The 15,915-nt window shown below is 37.8% G+C and overlaps 1 protein-coding gene across 2 annotated transcripts in view; it reads left to right on the top strand.

Moving 5' to 3' along the window:
- Nucleotides 1–15,915, top strand: part of EPB41L4A (erythrocyte membrane protein band 4.1 like 4A) — a 128,185-nt gene that overhangs the window by 71,096 nt on the left and 41,174 nt on the right. For both annotated transcript variants that reach the window (XM_065744247.1, XM_065744248.1), the window contains exons 8-12: nt 712–800; nt 1,182–1,245; nt 10,611–10,702; nt 11,593–11,670; nt 15,279–15,391. In XM_065744247.1, the coding sequence (XP_065600319.1) occupies nt 712–800; nt 1,182–1,245; nt 10,611–10,702; nt 11,593–11,670; nt 15,279–15,391 (436 nt within the window). The remainder of the gene's footprint in view (nt 1–711; nt 801–1,181; nt 1,246–10,610; nt 10,703–11,592; nt 11,671–15,278; nt 15,392–15,915) is intronic.

The following is a 15,915-nucleotide window of genomic DNA, read 5'->3' as shown; positions in this document are numbered from 1 at the left end:
TTAAATTAGTGGAGTTGGAGTGTTATTATTATTTTTTTTCTCCTTAGTTTGCTTATGCTGTGCAAAGGGATTCCTGCCTGGTTAGTGATGGGTGCATCATATGTACCCAGGTCTAACCCATGAATATCATTCTTTTTACTTATATTGCATTAGCAGTGAAAGCTCTTCTTCACGTCTGTGGCTGTGACATGAAGAGCCATCTTCTCCTTGGCTAGTCATGTTAAAAGTAAACATACCCTTTGTATGTAGTTCTCCAGGTGTCAGAAACAAGTCTCTTGGATTTATGTATGAGGTTTTTCACACACAAAAGAGACCAGTTTCTACTGTTAGTTTTTGTGATTTGTGCCCTCTAGCTGAGAGCTTACAGGACTCTCCTTGTCCTCTCGAGCAGACAAGTTTTTGGAGTTGGCTTTCTTCTAATCTCATGCTCTAAGGTTTGCCCAACAGCCAAAAATAATTAAAAAAATTTTTTTTTGTTTTTCACCATAAGATATGGAAACTTCTTTCCATTTCTACCATTCTTTCTTGCCTCTTTGTATCTGCACATAGAAGTTTTCATTCTTGAGTTTCCATCAGTAGATAAAGTGCTATGTTCCTATTTGCAGCATGCTCAAGTTAGTTGGTCAAGCTGGCTTCCTCCTAGACTTCACTGCTAGAGTGATGCCAAGTGCAAATGTAAATAACTGAGTGACATATGTTTTTATTTTATAGGGTGAAAACAAATCTGAATATTTTTTAGGATTAACACCCATAGGAGTTGTAGTCTACAAGAATAAAAAGCAAGTAGGAAAATATTTCTGGTAGGTGATTTTAACTGCAATCTGTTTCAAAACAGAAACAACAATATTATACAGAAATGTGTGGTTTGAGACATATGTTTGAAAGCTTAGCTGTATTAATATATTTAAAAAAGTATTGTATCCTTGTTTGTATTACATAAGTTTTTCATTCTTTAATAATTCAAATATTGAAAAGAATGTTTCACATTAATGTAGTTACTGTTAAATACTGTTAACTTTCTTTTAATATTTGGTGCAGATCTGAAAAAGTAATCCAACCTATAAACATTTTTAATCTTTATTTAAATATACATATATATATATATAATAGATACATCTTTGTATTTTATTATTTATCATATTAAAGTTGCATTAAATTCCTTTTTTTTCCCAATATTGCAGGCCTAGAATTACAAAAATTCACTTCAAAGAAACACAGTTTGAACTTAGAGTCCGGGGAAAAGATGTAAGTTTTTATTGAAACATGTAAGAAAAAAAAAAAAAAGGAGAGAGAAAACTGATTTCCAGTTAATTCACAGTTAATTTTTATGTTTGTTTGTTTTTGTATCCATCAAAGTTTATTTAATTTTATTTAGGTTTTTTTCAGGAAACTTAGTTAATTTTATTGGTATTCACTGCCAGAAAATTATCCTTAACTGTAGTATGTTCCTCATGATGCTCGCAGTTTTATTAAAGAAAGGAAGAAAGGAGAAAAGATTTTCTGCCCTATTTCTGCGGTCCAACGGTGAGAACTTCAGCGGAGTAGAAATTAAAACAAACCATAATGATTTTCTACTGTGCTCTGGATATTAGACTGATTATTCAGTGCCTTGTTTGTGTTGATACACAGTGCTTTTAAACAAGGCAAATTCAACAGGGAAAGGTAGTATCAATTGGAAGCTGAATCAAGGAAAACACAGGAAAATTTTAGTCAAAACTGATTTTGTAGCTGGGGAAGAGAAGCAGCCATATAATACAGCTTGATACACATTTGTTAGAATTTAACATGATTGTTCAATTAGACTATTTGAGAGAAAAAGAATTTGCTGGTTCCAGCGGAGGTAAGGTGGTAGAAAGAGAAGAGATTTTTAGATTCTCAGTGGAAATAGGAGAATAATATTATCACCTATGCAGCATGGGGAGTGGGGAACTAGGCAGGAGAGAGTGTTGATGGTGTAGGGATGAGGTTGTGGGTTGTTTTTTGGGGGGAGGAAATACTTTGTAGGCTTCCTTGAAATATCAGGAGTGAAAATTTATAGACAACAGTTATTTTGTAAGAAGTATTTGCCTGCTGGCGGTATTTTGCTTTTCTTATTATCTACATACGTTCTCTTATCTATATAGTGGTTGTTAGGCTCATCCATGATTTTCTTCATGAGGCCATTTGTTGCCTTCAGTAAAAGCTGGGAAATGTGCACGTTCTGCTGACCGCTTGTGCTAGTTCTGTTACAGACAGCATTTCTTGTACTCGTGCAGATGTACTGGCAAGTTTTGCTTTTGTTACTCAGAAGTGGCTTGTTTTTATTTGGTGTGGTGAGCCATGGGTAGTCTATTTCTGCTGATGTGTTTACTGAAATTGGAGTTGTTTAAGGACTGGAAGAAGGTTGGGAAAAGTTTTCTCGGCGTTTCTCTTGAAGGATGAATTACCTATTCATGTACAAACAGGCGTTGACTTTGGGTGGATTGCAGTGAAATGGTGCTGCAGTTGTGTTTGATGGTACAGATGTGTAGGTTTTTTTTAATTTTTGGTTTGAAATGTGTGGAATTGCAGAAGTTCAACATGCTGCACAAAAGAAAACCGGGAGATTTGGGAAAGGTGCTTAAAAATGTAAGGCTGGCAAGCACTTACTGTTGTGATTTTAAGACAAACACTTCAACTGCATTTGGTAATTTCAAGTCTCAACAGGTACTTTTAGGAAATCGTTTGAGAGAGCAGTAAGTACAGGGGTGTGCCCCATCATTGCAGCTAAAACTTGTTTGAAGTGTTTCTTCAATTCTTCATGCCTTAGCTAGTAAAGGAAATGCCAAAATGGCGCAGAAGAACCTTCCTCTCCCTTTCTGTAAACATTCTCTTGCTGGTACTTTGAAAAAGTTATTAATTGGGATAGGTAGCCTTAGTCTCTGGATTAAAGCCATTGATACAATATTACAGGAGTCTAAACATGCCATTTTTGCTCCATCCTCTGTCCCGGGATATTGCTTCGCAGCACAAGGAATTAATACTTTCCTTGTAATGGATATGGTGTACCAAGTCTGGAATGTGCAACTCATTTCCAGGCAGTTCAGTTACTTGGATGTACATAAATGTTTTGGATACATACATTCAATCTGAATATATATATGAAGTGCAGTCTGAAAATGAATATGAGTCTTAAGAAAATTTGAAGAGAAGAATGTTCAGAGGGAGAAGTTATTAGCTAGTATGGGACAGCACAGTTACAAGAAAAAGAAAGACAGCCCTAATATCAGTGAAAAATTGCAAAGGCAATGGCAGTTATTAGGAACACTGTCCATATGAAATAGGTGGAAGCATGCCATCTGCTAAAATTTGTTGGAAAGCACACCAGAGATGAAATAATGGAGAATTTCCCATGTCTTAGCTGGAGCTTTATGGCATTTAGCAAAGGAGTTAGTGTCACGTAATAAGAAGAACAGATCATTTCTGAGTTTATTGAGTGCTTTCTTGGATCACATTTTCCATACTGTAGTGAAAACTGTGAAGGCTGGATTGCCTTTCGTGTTTCCACATACTGGCTACTTAGGCTCACACTGGCAAGCACCATTCAAGGATACACATGTTCATCAAGTAGAAGCTTTCTGTGCTTTTAGTGAATGGGGTTACTTACAGGAACTTCTTTGATATCTTCCTTCATATAAATTTGTCTGAGATTTTTTCAAACCTGTCAGAAGACTTGGAATGGGTACCTCCTGATATATGGGTGGAAGTGGACACCTAATCTCCATGACAGGTTTAGAAATGTAATTCTAAATGTGCAGCTCTGTGTCTGTAGGCTACCTCAAACATGCACTGTAGGGTGCCTATGTCAGGATAAATTGTTTATGGCTGCTGCTGCCAAATTTATTGTTTACATTGTTAAACTTCTCATAAATTTGATTCAATAAGCACAAGGTACTGTATTATAATAAACAAGCTTCTCTTTTCCTGCTTTGTAGTGTAGGCTTTTGCAGTTTTTCAGACTTCTTCTGTGGGGGTATTTCCTATCTGTTTAACTTGTTATTTCTGTGCATTTTTTCCTGTGTACCTGTTGCTACTGTGTGAAAGCATGACTATTGGGATTTTGGTTTTATCTGTTATTGCTTCATTGCTTTGCTTGTGTTATGTTTTTTTCTCCTTAAGGGTATTGCTGCTATCCCTTCATAAACAAAATACTGCTCTTGGTATTTGCCCATCAGTGGCTTGTTCTGACATAAGTTCATAAGTTCATAAGTTCATAAGTTCATAAGGTTGGAAAGGACCTATAAGATCATCTAGTCCAACCATCCTCCTATCACTATCTCTACCCAACTACTAAATTAAGTCCTTTAGCACCTCATCTAAACGCTTCTTGAACAGCGCTAGGGATGGTGCCTCAACCACCTCCCTAGGCAGGCCATTCCAGTGCCTGACCACTCTTTCAGAAAAGAAATGCTTCCTGAGGTCTAATCTAAATCTTCCCTGGCGCAACTTGTGGCCATTCCCTCTCGTCCTGTCATTACTTATCAGGGAGAAGAGGCCCACCCCCTCCTCACCACAACCCCCCCTCAGGAAGTGGTAGATGTGAAATGTGAGACCTGGACCAGCTCACAGAAGCTATTTTTCAGAAATATTAATCACTGTATCATTACTTCATTGTCTCCTGACTGGACATGTGCTGTGAATTCTGAGCTGCGGGCTTCTTGTGAAGCCCTGAAGTATTGGGATGAAGTTGAGAATGTATTCTCTGTGTAGGTTGCACAGGAGGGTTCCCTAAACAGCATACAGCTGTGGAGAACTTTTGAAGGCAGTAAAGGGCTATTTTCATGCAAGTTTCTTTAAAAAAATGGGGAGATGCACCTGATACCTGTGCACACTTTCTGGTAGCATAGACATCTGTTGACCAAACTTGCTAGAAATGATTCAGGAATGCAGGACTGCGGGAGGCCCTCCTGCACCAAACAAGGCCTGGTCACAAAGGATGTGCTCTGCTGCCAGTTGAATGGGCTCATGATCATTTTCTGTGCTTTCTCCATGTGAGAAACACCACTTTCTTCCCAGTTTTCTCTCATCTAAGTGAATGAAATAGAGAAGAAAAAGGGTTAACAGATTTTGTAGTCTGGGAGCACAGATGTAATGATGGTGATCGTTGAGTGTGTGAAAGTCTTGCTTTCATTATTTCTTATTTTAAGAGAGGAGTCTAATGGAAGTCTGAAATTTTTGTTCAAACGTGTTTTGAAATATGGTTTATTTTGAGTCAGAATAGTCCCCTGAATAGATTTGCAAGGCTTATCTTCTGCACTCAGTCAGATGAAGGGCCTCAGTAGAATTCATCAAGTTCAGTAGGTAAAGACACTTTTCAGGAGCAGTACCAACCACTGATGCATACTTGATGAATTTAAGGGTAGCTCCAAGGCATATAATGTTCCCCAATCTGATGTCCAAAAGTTGTCTAAATATAAGATTTTTTAAATTATTTTGGAAGACTTTGGTTGTATCTAAAAATATATATATTTAGCCTCCTTTTCATATTTGTTAAAATCTGAAAAATAGTTTTAAGGTGGTCCATACCTGTCACACACAATATTCCACCTTGAGTTAAAAGCTCTAGGCAGGAGTGTTTTGTTTGATTTATTCCTCTTACTGTTTCTTAAGAGGATTTAGCAGAGAATGTTCTCTAGACATCTGAAGAGATGTTCTTCCTGTTCTGATGTCCTTCTACTGAAGATAAAAACAGAATTTTGGTCTTCACTATGGTTTAAGAATTACAGATGACTTTTTTATTGCTTGCATTTGCACTCACTCACACCAGAGTTGTTATGTAGGACAGAGGTGAGCAAGCACAGTTGCTCTATAGCAAGGGCAATATCGAGCTGCTGTTTTTTGATGATTGTTTATTGATTGATTGTTGTTTTAGTTGTTTCTATTTTTCTTTTAATTTCCTTTTTTTAACTGCTTATTGAATCATCTCAAAAAAAAAAAAAATCATGAGAATGGCTCATCTTAGTAGCAAAGTATTCAATAGTGTACCTTTTTGAAGGAGAAATACCATCAAAATTCCTGAATAAGCCTAAATTCATTGCCACTAAGGTGTTGGTCGAAGTGCTGTTTTCTTAAGTTCCTCTTTAATATTTTTTCAACTGTTATACTATGATAATGAGGTGCTTTTATTTTGATCTTGAAATGCTTCATGCAGACTGGCGTATCATTATTTTGATTCCCGACTTGTATGAAGTTCTTAGAGATTGACCTTGTGTAACTGCTGATATGTTGTCCGTTACGTAAGCTATGATTGGTATGTGCTATGTAAATACATAAAAGTCAGAAAATTTCCCATTGCAGTTAACAATTGATAGTATCCAGGTATGTGCCTGAGCTGGTGATTAATAATATCTTGAAGCTGTAGCTTCAGAGCTACCCTTAATATTTCTGTGACATGTGGATGCTCATGCAGTACATGTAGATGCATGGACATTTTGTTTGATAGGGTAACAAGATCTCTCTTCATGCTGTACTGCTACTCAGCCACTGAGGAAGGGCTGTGCATGTGGACAAGCTCCTGCTGAGGGTTATAATTTTTTGTGGTGGTGGTGGCTAGTGTTCATCCTGTCAGAAGTCACAACAGCTATGGCCTGACCTGTGCATGTGTTTTCAGTGTGTTTTTGATGCATGGAATGTTTTGTGGCAAGCTATCAAAAGTCAGGTAGTGCCATGTGCAATCAGTGAGTGTGCAGTTATTTGTTGGGCACCACACTAACTGCCAGCTGCCTCATGAAGACCTCAGATGCCCTCCAGATGAATCCTGGGTGATAGTGATGTGGGGCTGTGGATGCAAATTGAAGTACCCACCCATTTATAAGCCTGTATAAGTCAAATTATGTATAGCCTCTGTGCTAGTCTGTCTGTCTGTGCTTTTAAGGGTAGAAAAGGTGGTGAGGCTATGGTAGCATGAGCTCAGACCTGCTTTGAAGCTGCAGGATGCAGCTTTCAGACCGCTGTAAAAGGAGAGGAGTGCTTGATCTTGGTCCTTATGAAGTTTCAGAGCCTTTCTCAGGACCAGGAGAAGGTGGCCGAGCACCTCAGCAGCTACACAGAGCAGCAACAGCTGTGCCTTTGAGACATGCTCCCTCCCTTGCTGCTGCAAATCATAGGCATGGCCAGAAGTCACAGTACAAAAATAAGTGCTTTTCTGTGCTCAGTGAGCACAAGCATCTTTCCCAGAAGGTGAAGCAGCCCCACTCTGGAAGCTCTGAGCCCATAAAGAAATGATGGTAATTGAAGTTGATAAAAATGTTGCCATTTAGTGGAAACAGAAATTCATGGTGTCATCAGGTATGGTGGTCTGTGCTCTACCTACAGGGGAGAAAAAATAACCCTGGAAGTTATTACTGCCTTTAGTACTTTTTTTTTTTTTTTTTTTTTTGTATATGGACTTAAAAATTGTGAGAGAAATCACAGCACTCTTGCAATATTTCAAACTATCTTAAAAAGTAATTGGAGAAGGTCCTAATCCCAGATATGTTGTGTGCAGTGTTACAGTGGAGTTAGAAGGACTGCAAATAAGACAAATTGAAATATGATAAACTGCTATGAATTGCCTTCTCCATGTAGGTGAGAAACCTTGTGGTAAATGTTCTAGGCTTTATTTATTTATATTTAGTATAAAAGAACTGTGCTATTCAGCTTATTACATGGATCCATTATGAGGCAGTATTTAGTTTTCAGGTGTGTGTTTTTCCTTCGAACTTAATAAACCTCAGTGTGTTATTGTAAAGCTTGTTGTCCCCTTCCCAGTTTTCCCTAATATGAATTCCATGACTGAATTTGTTGACAGTTTATTGGGCTGGGCTTCCTTTGATTCTTCAACACTTGGCTGCTACATGCTAAGTAATAGCTGTTTCAGCACGTAGTTCATTATCCAGATTTTTAACTTACCAGCTAAGGTGAGTTTTCTTCCTGTAACATAAGGCCTGTAAAGCATATAATCACTAATGCTTTATGATCAGATCTTACAATCATATGATGACGTAGCTGTATCATCTCTCTTAAATTGGTAACTGATTTTGTTTTGTTACATATTGTTCTACATATGGGAAAATCCTGAAACTGTTACTTAGAAGAAAAAATAGACAAATAGCACTTTTTCCATGGTAGGAATATTTCCCTCAGTTTCGGTGGCATTCAGGCTAATAGTGGAGTGTTGCATAAATACTGTAATTTTAAAAGTCACTTAAAAAACAGAAGAACTCTGGCTTCTCTCTACTTCTGTCTTTCCAAAACCAATAAACTCTCTCCTTTGAGACCATATAATTAAATAAATTCAAGTGTAGCAGAGGATTCTTAGCCTAAATTAAAAATTAGGAGTGGAAGGAATGAAAAAAGAACAAGATGCTACATATTTAAGGTGAGTAATCAAGTTCTTTCCTAACAGAAGTGAAATGAATTGTTACATTGCATAAGACTTCTAACACCAGAGACCTGATCTAATATTGTTCTTTATAAGTGTACTGACTGCTATGGTTGTGTGGGTTTATATGAAATCATGCCAGGTGATAGTCTGATCCAGAAAAAGTAATCTAAATTAAATAATACTGTGTTTCTGCTATATGTCAAAGAAGTGAATGAAAACTATCCTTTGACATACCTTCATTACATTCTTTATTATAATGTTGCTATATACACTATGATCTTTCAGGGAATAAACTACAATTTCTGATTACCGGAGAGGCATGAGCAGTGTTGTCATTCTTGGAAATTTTATCATAAATAGAATTTTCCTATTGGCAGTCTTCTTTAGGGGGTGTTTTTTTGTTTGTTTGCTTTCTGCGCAGTTACATGAATTATAATCAATTTAGAAACTTCAGAAATTTAGGTATTTAGTTTTACTTTTTATAAATTATAAACCTATTTTTTTTTCTCCAACTTAAAGCCATTGTGAATCTTCAGAGAGGTTAAGATCCTTTCTAAGGTCAAGCATGAAATTGTTTTCAAGCAACTATGTGAATACATCTATGGGAATAATTGAATACTTAATCATCTTATGCCATGCATATCAATATCAGATAAATCCTAGTTTTCAGTATTCTCAGTGGCAGCATGTCTTTTTTGCTGTGATGTGCCAGAGAGGAAAATGTGTTTTAATGGAAGATTAGAATGTGATTTTCATTCCTCGGGTATTTCATGGAACTGTCCTAAGCAGCCATTATATTTTTACAGTGAAGTAATATAGCTAAAATTATCCATGGGAGGAAATAAGCTTATATATATATATATATGTCTCCAATTTCTACTTTACTCAGGGAATAAAATTTCAATTATTCTAACAGCAGGTGCAGAGATCTTTTATTTTTACTCTTTTTTGTTTCAAGGTGGGGAAAGGCTGCTTAAGTAGGTCATTTGTGATTTGTGTTTTTAGTAAAAATGTTAACTGATTTTTCTTAGAAATGAAGTGTTGAATTTTAGAGAGCATACTGAGTTAGTTCACAGATTGCAAGTTCCTGGCAGGTCACGGTACCTAATTAAAAGAGGTATGTGAGAAACCTGCCAGAACTCTTAACCTGCATGTGCATGGCACTGCAGAAGTACAACTGGAACTAAGGCATCCATTTCCTAAAACCGTCTGCCCAGTGTGGTATGATTCATAGCCTCTTTGTGATGGAAAGGTTTTAGGACTTGGCTGTGTTACCAGATTGTGCTGAGGACTCATTTATTTTGGATACAACAGAAAAAAAAAATGGTTGACTGAATTTTACTGAGCAACAGATATATGGAAATGTATTTTATGAGAATGTTGTTGAATGTTTCAGTTGTTGGAAACAAGCTCTGTGATATGTCTGTTGCTTCTTCTTATCTACTGGAACTGTTTTATAGTTTGTATGTGTCTGCCTTTGCTTTCATCTCTCCCTGTGGTTTATGGTTTCCTCATGTCTACTGCGCTGACTGCCAGATTACCAGGGAGTAGATTTTAAGCTTTGAAAATCTCTGTTTATTGTCTTTCTTCACTGTTGCTTCTGCAGGTGAATTTGAGGATTTTAACCTTTGACATTTTTCCAGCTATTTTTAATTACTCTGAATTCAGACTTTTTGTTCTATCTCTCCTGCTTCTCATCTTTTTGATATCCAGGTTCACGTAAACTCTTCTTTATTTGCACGTCTTATGCATGTTCTCTGTATGTTGTTACTTGATAGAAATTCACATTTGTCATAAATACTCTCCTAAGTTTTTTCCTGTTCTTTTTTATATTACTAAACAGGGCATTGTGAAGATAATATCTTCATTGACATGAGGTGCAGTTTCAGAAGCAGTCAGAAACAAACTGTATGAAAAACCTTTTTGCTCTTCCGGTAGAAGAGCTGATATCTGTGAGCCTGCATCAAGGAATAGAAGTGTTTTGATTATCACCTTGCTGTTCTATTTTTCTGTATCTAAGGAATGCATTTTTTAAGTAATTATTTTCAGCTGATGAAAAACCAGAATGAATTATCTAATTCAAAAGAACAATTGCAAAGAATTACAGGCCTTGCTTTTCTTAAATCCATTAATATGAGATAGTCAGTTCCTGTGTTCAGTAAATTAAGATTTGTTTCACTGGCAGAATCCTTCATAACAACATTGATGTCTTTTGTTTTGTCTTCAGTGCAGTGAAACTTCCTTCCTTTTTGAGTCACGTGACAAGATCACATGCAAACATCTGTGGAAGTGCTGTGTAGAACATCATATGTTTTTTAGGTAAGTGATGCTGACATTGTGTTGTTCCTGCTAAAAGAAGAGGAATGAGAACCTCCAGGTTGCTTTCTGGCAAGACATTTTTGTCTTGTTTGTAGAATGCTCTTAAAAGCTGGTGCCTTCCCTTTTCTTAAAATGATATTAAAAATTGTTTAAAAAATCTTTCAGAAATTCAGTGTTTTCTTGTGTTGTGGAATGTTTTTTTGAAGCAGTATCTTGGATTCCATTAAGCAAATGCTAACTGAAGTATCCACATATATATGGCAGGGTTTGAGCTGCTATATACATTTACATGTTTCACCATTAAATTCTCTATAACATTGTTGACTTTGAGGTTTTCTGTTTTCATGCATTTCTGAGTAGCGCTCTTGAGAGAGCACAGTTTATTTAATTTTTTGTGGGCAAGCTAACTGCAGTTTTACAATATTTTGTTCATTTACTGAAGTGTATGAATTTTTTCTGATATTGTGGGTCTTAAAACACTTATATTTTGCAAAATACTAGCAGGAAAGTGCAAGGACCTGTGGCTAGGAATCATATGATGAGGTGGTTGGGATTGGTTTTAGCAGTGCCGAGAATGAGTAAGCTCAGAATTCTTGCTGCAGACTCATTACTGTGTTACGGTTTTTGATTTCTCCTATGAAATGTTAAGCAAAAGGCTGCTAGTGCCAGCAGTTTACAGTTTGTCCTGAAATAAAGAGTTAATCAAAAGAGGAGAGCATAAACATGTGGCATTGTGGAGCTATCAATCTCACAAGAATCCATTAGGAGATGCAGGTGAAGAAGGACTGACAGAAGATTACTTTTCTGGAATCTGAAATTTCTATTTCCTTCTCTTGGGGAGTTGAGACCTATTTGTTTAACTCACTCTCTTTTATTTTTGAACTATATAGAATACCAGAAAATGAATCAAGCTCTCTGTCAAGAAAATTCAGCAAGTTTGGATCCATTGGATATAAACATCGGTACAGGTGAATTTATTTTGTTGTTTAAATCTAAGTTCATTTAATTCCTCCTTCATTTCCTTTGTTCTTCTCTTCCAGTGAAAGAAAAGCTCCACCCAGGCAAGGCCTTGGGGCAGTTCTGTTTGCAAAGCAAGAGTCAGCACTGTTTTACCAGACTGGGCCAGTCCAGGGACAAATGTGAAAGTTTCTTCTTATTGCACAGATTACTAGGGCCTGTTGGAGTCCACAGAGAAAGTGAGAGGAACCCTGTCAGTGCATTAAGTCAGAGTATTATTATAAGCTATGAAATTATGTTCATGCCCTAAAGGTTTTAATATGACATCTGAGAAATACTGACATGGAGAAGCACATTGGCTGCTGCCTTTCTTCTGGTAATTAACCAAAGTATGATATAAAGAGGTGTAGAAAATGTGTAGCTGTGAGATCCTTCTTTAAAGTTCCTGCAGCTGAGCTCCTGCAAATGATCTTGATCTGGATGGCAATATTTAATGTTGCAGCAGTAGTGCTGATTGAGTGTTGTTGATTTTAGAATATAAATGAGGGTAGATCTCAAAGGAGGAGGACCCGTCTTTTCTAACTGGAAAAATTGGGTGAGCTTTCAAGACTACGAGCCTTGACAGAGGCAGTAAACTTCACACTACGGATATATAGGGAACACTTACTCTCAATTTCAGTCAGAGTTAACCAAGCAGTCAGTGTGATATAAAGGATAGCTAATATGATGGTACACTATATATGTGGAAGATGTGGCAAGGAGTATGGGTTAAGGATGCTCTAGCTGTAGGGTCCCAGAGGACTAGCAGAATATAGAATAAATTGCAATATGTCAGGATGCCAGTAGTTTTTCTTGAGTTTTAATGAGACTTCACAATTTTAAGCCTGTTGAAATAACTGTCTTTGTATGATAAAACACTGGATTTGGCAATTGGAAACCCCTGCTTTCATGAATCATAGAATCGCCAAAGTTAGAAAAGACCTTCAACGCCTTTGTCACTTCCTTTTGGGAGGATTCTTCTAAAAACAAGAAAACTGTCACCAACAGTGTCTCTAGCAGCTCCCTGACTGGAGTTAGTAGCTGTGGTAGCTACTAACAGCAGCGTGCAATAGTAGCTCTATTACACTCTTCCTCCTTCAGTAAGAACACAGTCATCATCATGTTAACCTTGGATTAAGGATATGGCATGTAGGGAAGATGTTACTGATGGGGAGAATGATTGTGCCAGTGATGAGCCTGAGTTCATGTGTCTGAGTCTGGACTGTCTCCAGCCAGGATCACTGTTGTGGTTCTGTTCCATCCTCTCCAACATATTTTGGCATAACCTAAGTAATCTGGATCATCATGTTACCTGGCATTGACCCAGCTTCTCAACTTGCTAGTTGTACAGGAATTGTACTGCCTTTGGGTTTTGTGGTTTGATCTTGACCTGCAAAACCTCATATATGAAACTGAATAGGAGAATTCCTGTCTGTGCTTACAAGGAGTTTCCCCTGTTGGACCATTGCAGCACGCAGAGGCTTGGGAAGCAGTGCAGTGGGCTGTGATGAGGTCTCCCTGGAGCCTTCTCTTTTCCAAGCTGAACAAGCCCAACTCCCTCAGCCTGTCTTTGTAGGAGGGGTGTACCAGGCCTCTACTAATCTTTTTGGTGCTCCTCTGGACTCACTCCAATAGACCTAGACACAGTGCTCCAGGTGTGACCTCATGAGGGCAGAACAGACAGAGACAATCACCTGCCTTAGCCTTCTTAGCCTTGGTCCTTTTAGTGTGGCCCAGCCTATCTGGTTGGTGTTCTGGACAGCAAGTGCATGCTGCTGGCTCACATTCAGGTCCATCAGTACCTCTAAGTCCTGCTCGGGGCTATTCTCAGCCCATTCCCCACCCAGCCTGCTTTTGTGCTTGGAACTACCCTAATCCATGTACAGGACCTTGCACTTGGCCTTCTTGAACTTGATGAGGGTTACACCAGGCTCACCTCTCAAGCCTGTCGGGTTCACTCTGGCATCCCTTTACTGTAGTATGTCAGCCACACTATGCAGCTTGGTGTTGGCAAACTTTCTGAGGATGCACTCAGTCATACTGTCGATGTCACTGACAAAGGTTTTATGTAATACCAGTCTCAGTACCCCTGAGGGGTACCCCCAGATTTTTCAGATGCAATTTGCACTTAGTGAAGCCGTGTTAGCTGTCACCAATCATCTCTGCTTCATGACCTTGCTGGGCATGGAGGAGAGACTGACTGTCTTATAGTTCCATGGGTCTTCCTTCTTTCTCTTTTTAAAAAACTATAGTGCTGATCAGTTAGTGTTTGACAAGCTTACTCTCCTCTTGGAATTCAGAGTGGCAGCATTACTACTTTTATCTGCTATGAGAATGTTCCCTTTGCTTTGATTGTCTCTCTTTTATATCTACTTTAGCCCCAAAAGCAGTGACAGTATTTTGTGCCTGCATGCATCATTAGCTCAAAGCAGAAGCCATAATTCCATCACTCTACAGTGTATGTGTGAGAACATATTATTTTTACTTCTAGCTTTCTAAAAAACAAAACAAACAAACGAAAAAAACCCAAAACAACGACAACAAAAAAACAAACAAAACCAACCAGTTTCCTTTCCTTAAGATCAGGCATTTTGATGAGTATGTGAAGCTGTTAGTGTGAGTGGAAGATCTTATCTGGAGACACTTTGTTAAGACCCTTTTTTATGGAATTTGTGAGACTGGTGAGGTTCCAGAACTGAAAAGCTGAAAGGAAGTGTTTTACGGAGAGGAAAAAAATTGAAATCAAATATATATTAAAAAAAAAGTCATTATTTTGATGTAATGTTAGAAATATTTCTTGTCCTTCTTAATCCTTCTACAGATGTTGAGAAAATCATAGTTCTTAAGTGCTTACTGCCCCTGTGGGGCTTCAGGTGAAAATTCAGTTATTGTAGTGGAGTGTATTCACATAGATCAGAAAATGTATCACTGTTACATGTTTTTAATTGCTTAGTGCTTGTTGGTGTGATACTTGGTGACTTCTGAATCACAGAACTGCAGATGTTACAGCAACTGAGAGTTAATACTGTTACTTCCTTTGTATTTTAAGTTTCCAGAAGCAAAGGTAGTATTCTGGGGAGAAGTAGGGAGCCTGTTACAGATTTTTGTTATGAGCACCTTATTCTGTGTACTCATGTGGGGAGAGAGTGACATTAGAATTAGTGTAGAATAATGTATTTACTTTTAAAATAGTGGTTATGGAAAAGCCTTGCTGTTAAGTGAGAATCATGTCTTGTTCTTGTCTTGCAGCCTGTCAGCCTGTGCTAGTGAGAGCACTCTGTTATTGCTTTGCTTTGCACTGGGCTGTCCGTGCTCTTTTCATTGTCTTTTCACTGTGGCAGTGCCAGTAGCTCCTTACTGACTGAAACTGAACAGAGATAATAACTGAAATGGAGAACTCAGGATCTAATCAAATTATATTCAATTATTTACTTTTCTCTACAGGACTGTATGGTTAAGAATGAGAAAGAAATAGCTATAAAAATGTGCTGTCCAAGCCTTATGCATTTTTCAATGTAGAGATCCTCTGTTTCTTAGTTTCCTCAGGTGTTGATCCAAATGATTTTGTTGTGTTTTCAAGTGGCAGGGTGTCTTTTCAAATGACCAGAGATCCTTCCATTCAGCTCCCACGGCCTGACCAGAGTATTGAAAGAAGTCGTAGTAAGACATACCCAAAAAGGACACAACAGACAGGTAAGTTCTTCTGTGCTTCGCCTGAGGAAAGATTTAATCCCTGGTGTGTGGCTCATTTCTCTTTCAAGAGGTAATTCAAAATTGGTTCAGTGCCCTTGAGGATTTCTCAAGATGGGTTCTGCTGTCCTTTAGGCCAGTGTTTGTATATAACTGTAAGTCATTAAAAAAATGGTGGATAAAAGTAAAAAAGATTTGTGGATCAGACAATTAAAACAAGTATTTGTATATCTGATTTAGAGGGAAGTTTGAAAACAGGCAGTGAGAACGTGTTTTTCAGGAGTACTCCCTCTCTCTGTAGTTGGGATCCCATTGTTCCACCAGTTGACCAAGGCTCCCTTTCTTTCACATCCTTTTCCCAGTTCAATAAAGCTAGAGCAATATCCTTGTATTTTGATGTATTTTTAAGCAGAATAGAAGTTAATGCTATCCTTTATGAAGTTTTAACGTGTTTCAGATTTGCGAGCTGGAAATTCATAACTACATGTTGAAAACACCAGAGGAAGATGGAAACTTTTTAAGGCATT

The sequence above is a fragment of the Cyrtonyx montezumae genome, unplaced genomic scaffold (assembly GCF_038088225.1).
Source record: "Cyrtonyx montezumae isolate F1298 unplaced genomic scaffold, pur_monq_1.0 scaffold_30, whole genome shotgun sequence".
Classification (NCBI taxonomy): Eukaryota; Metazoa; Chordata; class Aves; order Galliformes; family Odontophoridae; genus Cyrtonyx; species Cyrtonyx montezumae.
This window is presented reverse-complemented; position numbering and strand designations above follow the sequence as displayed.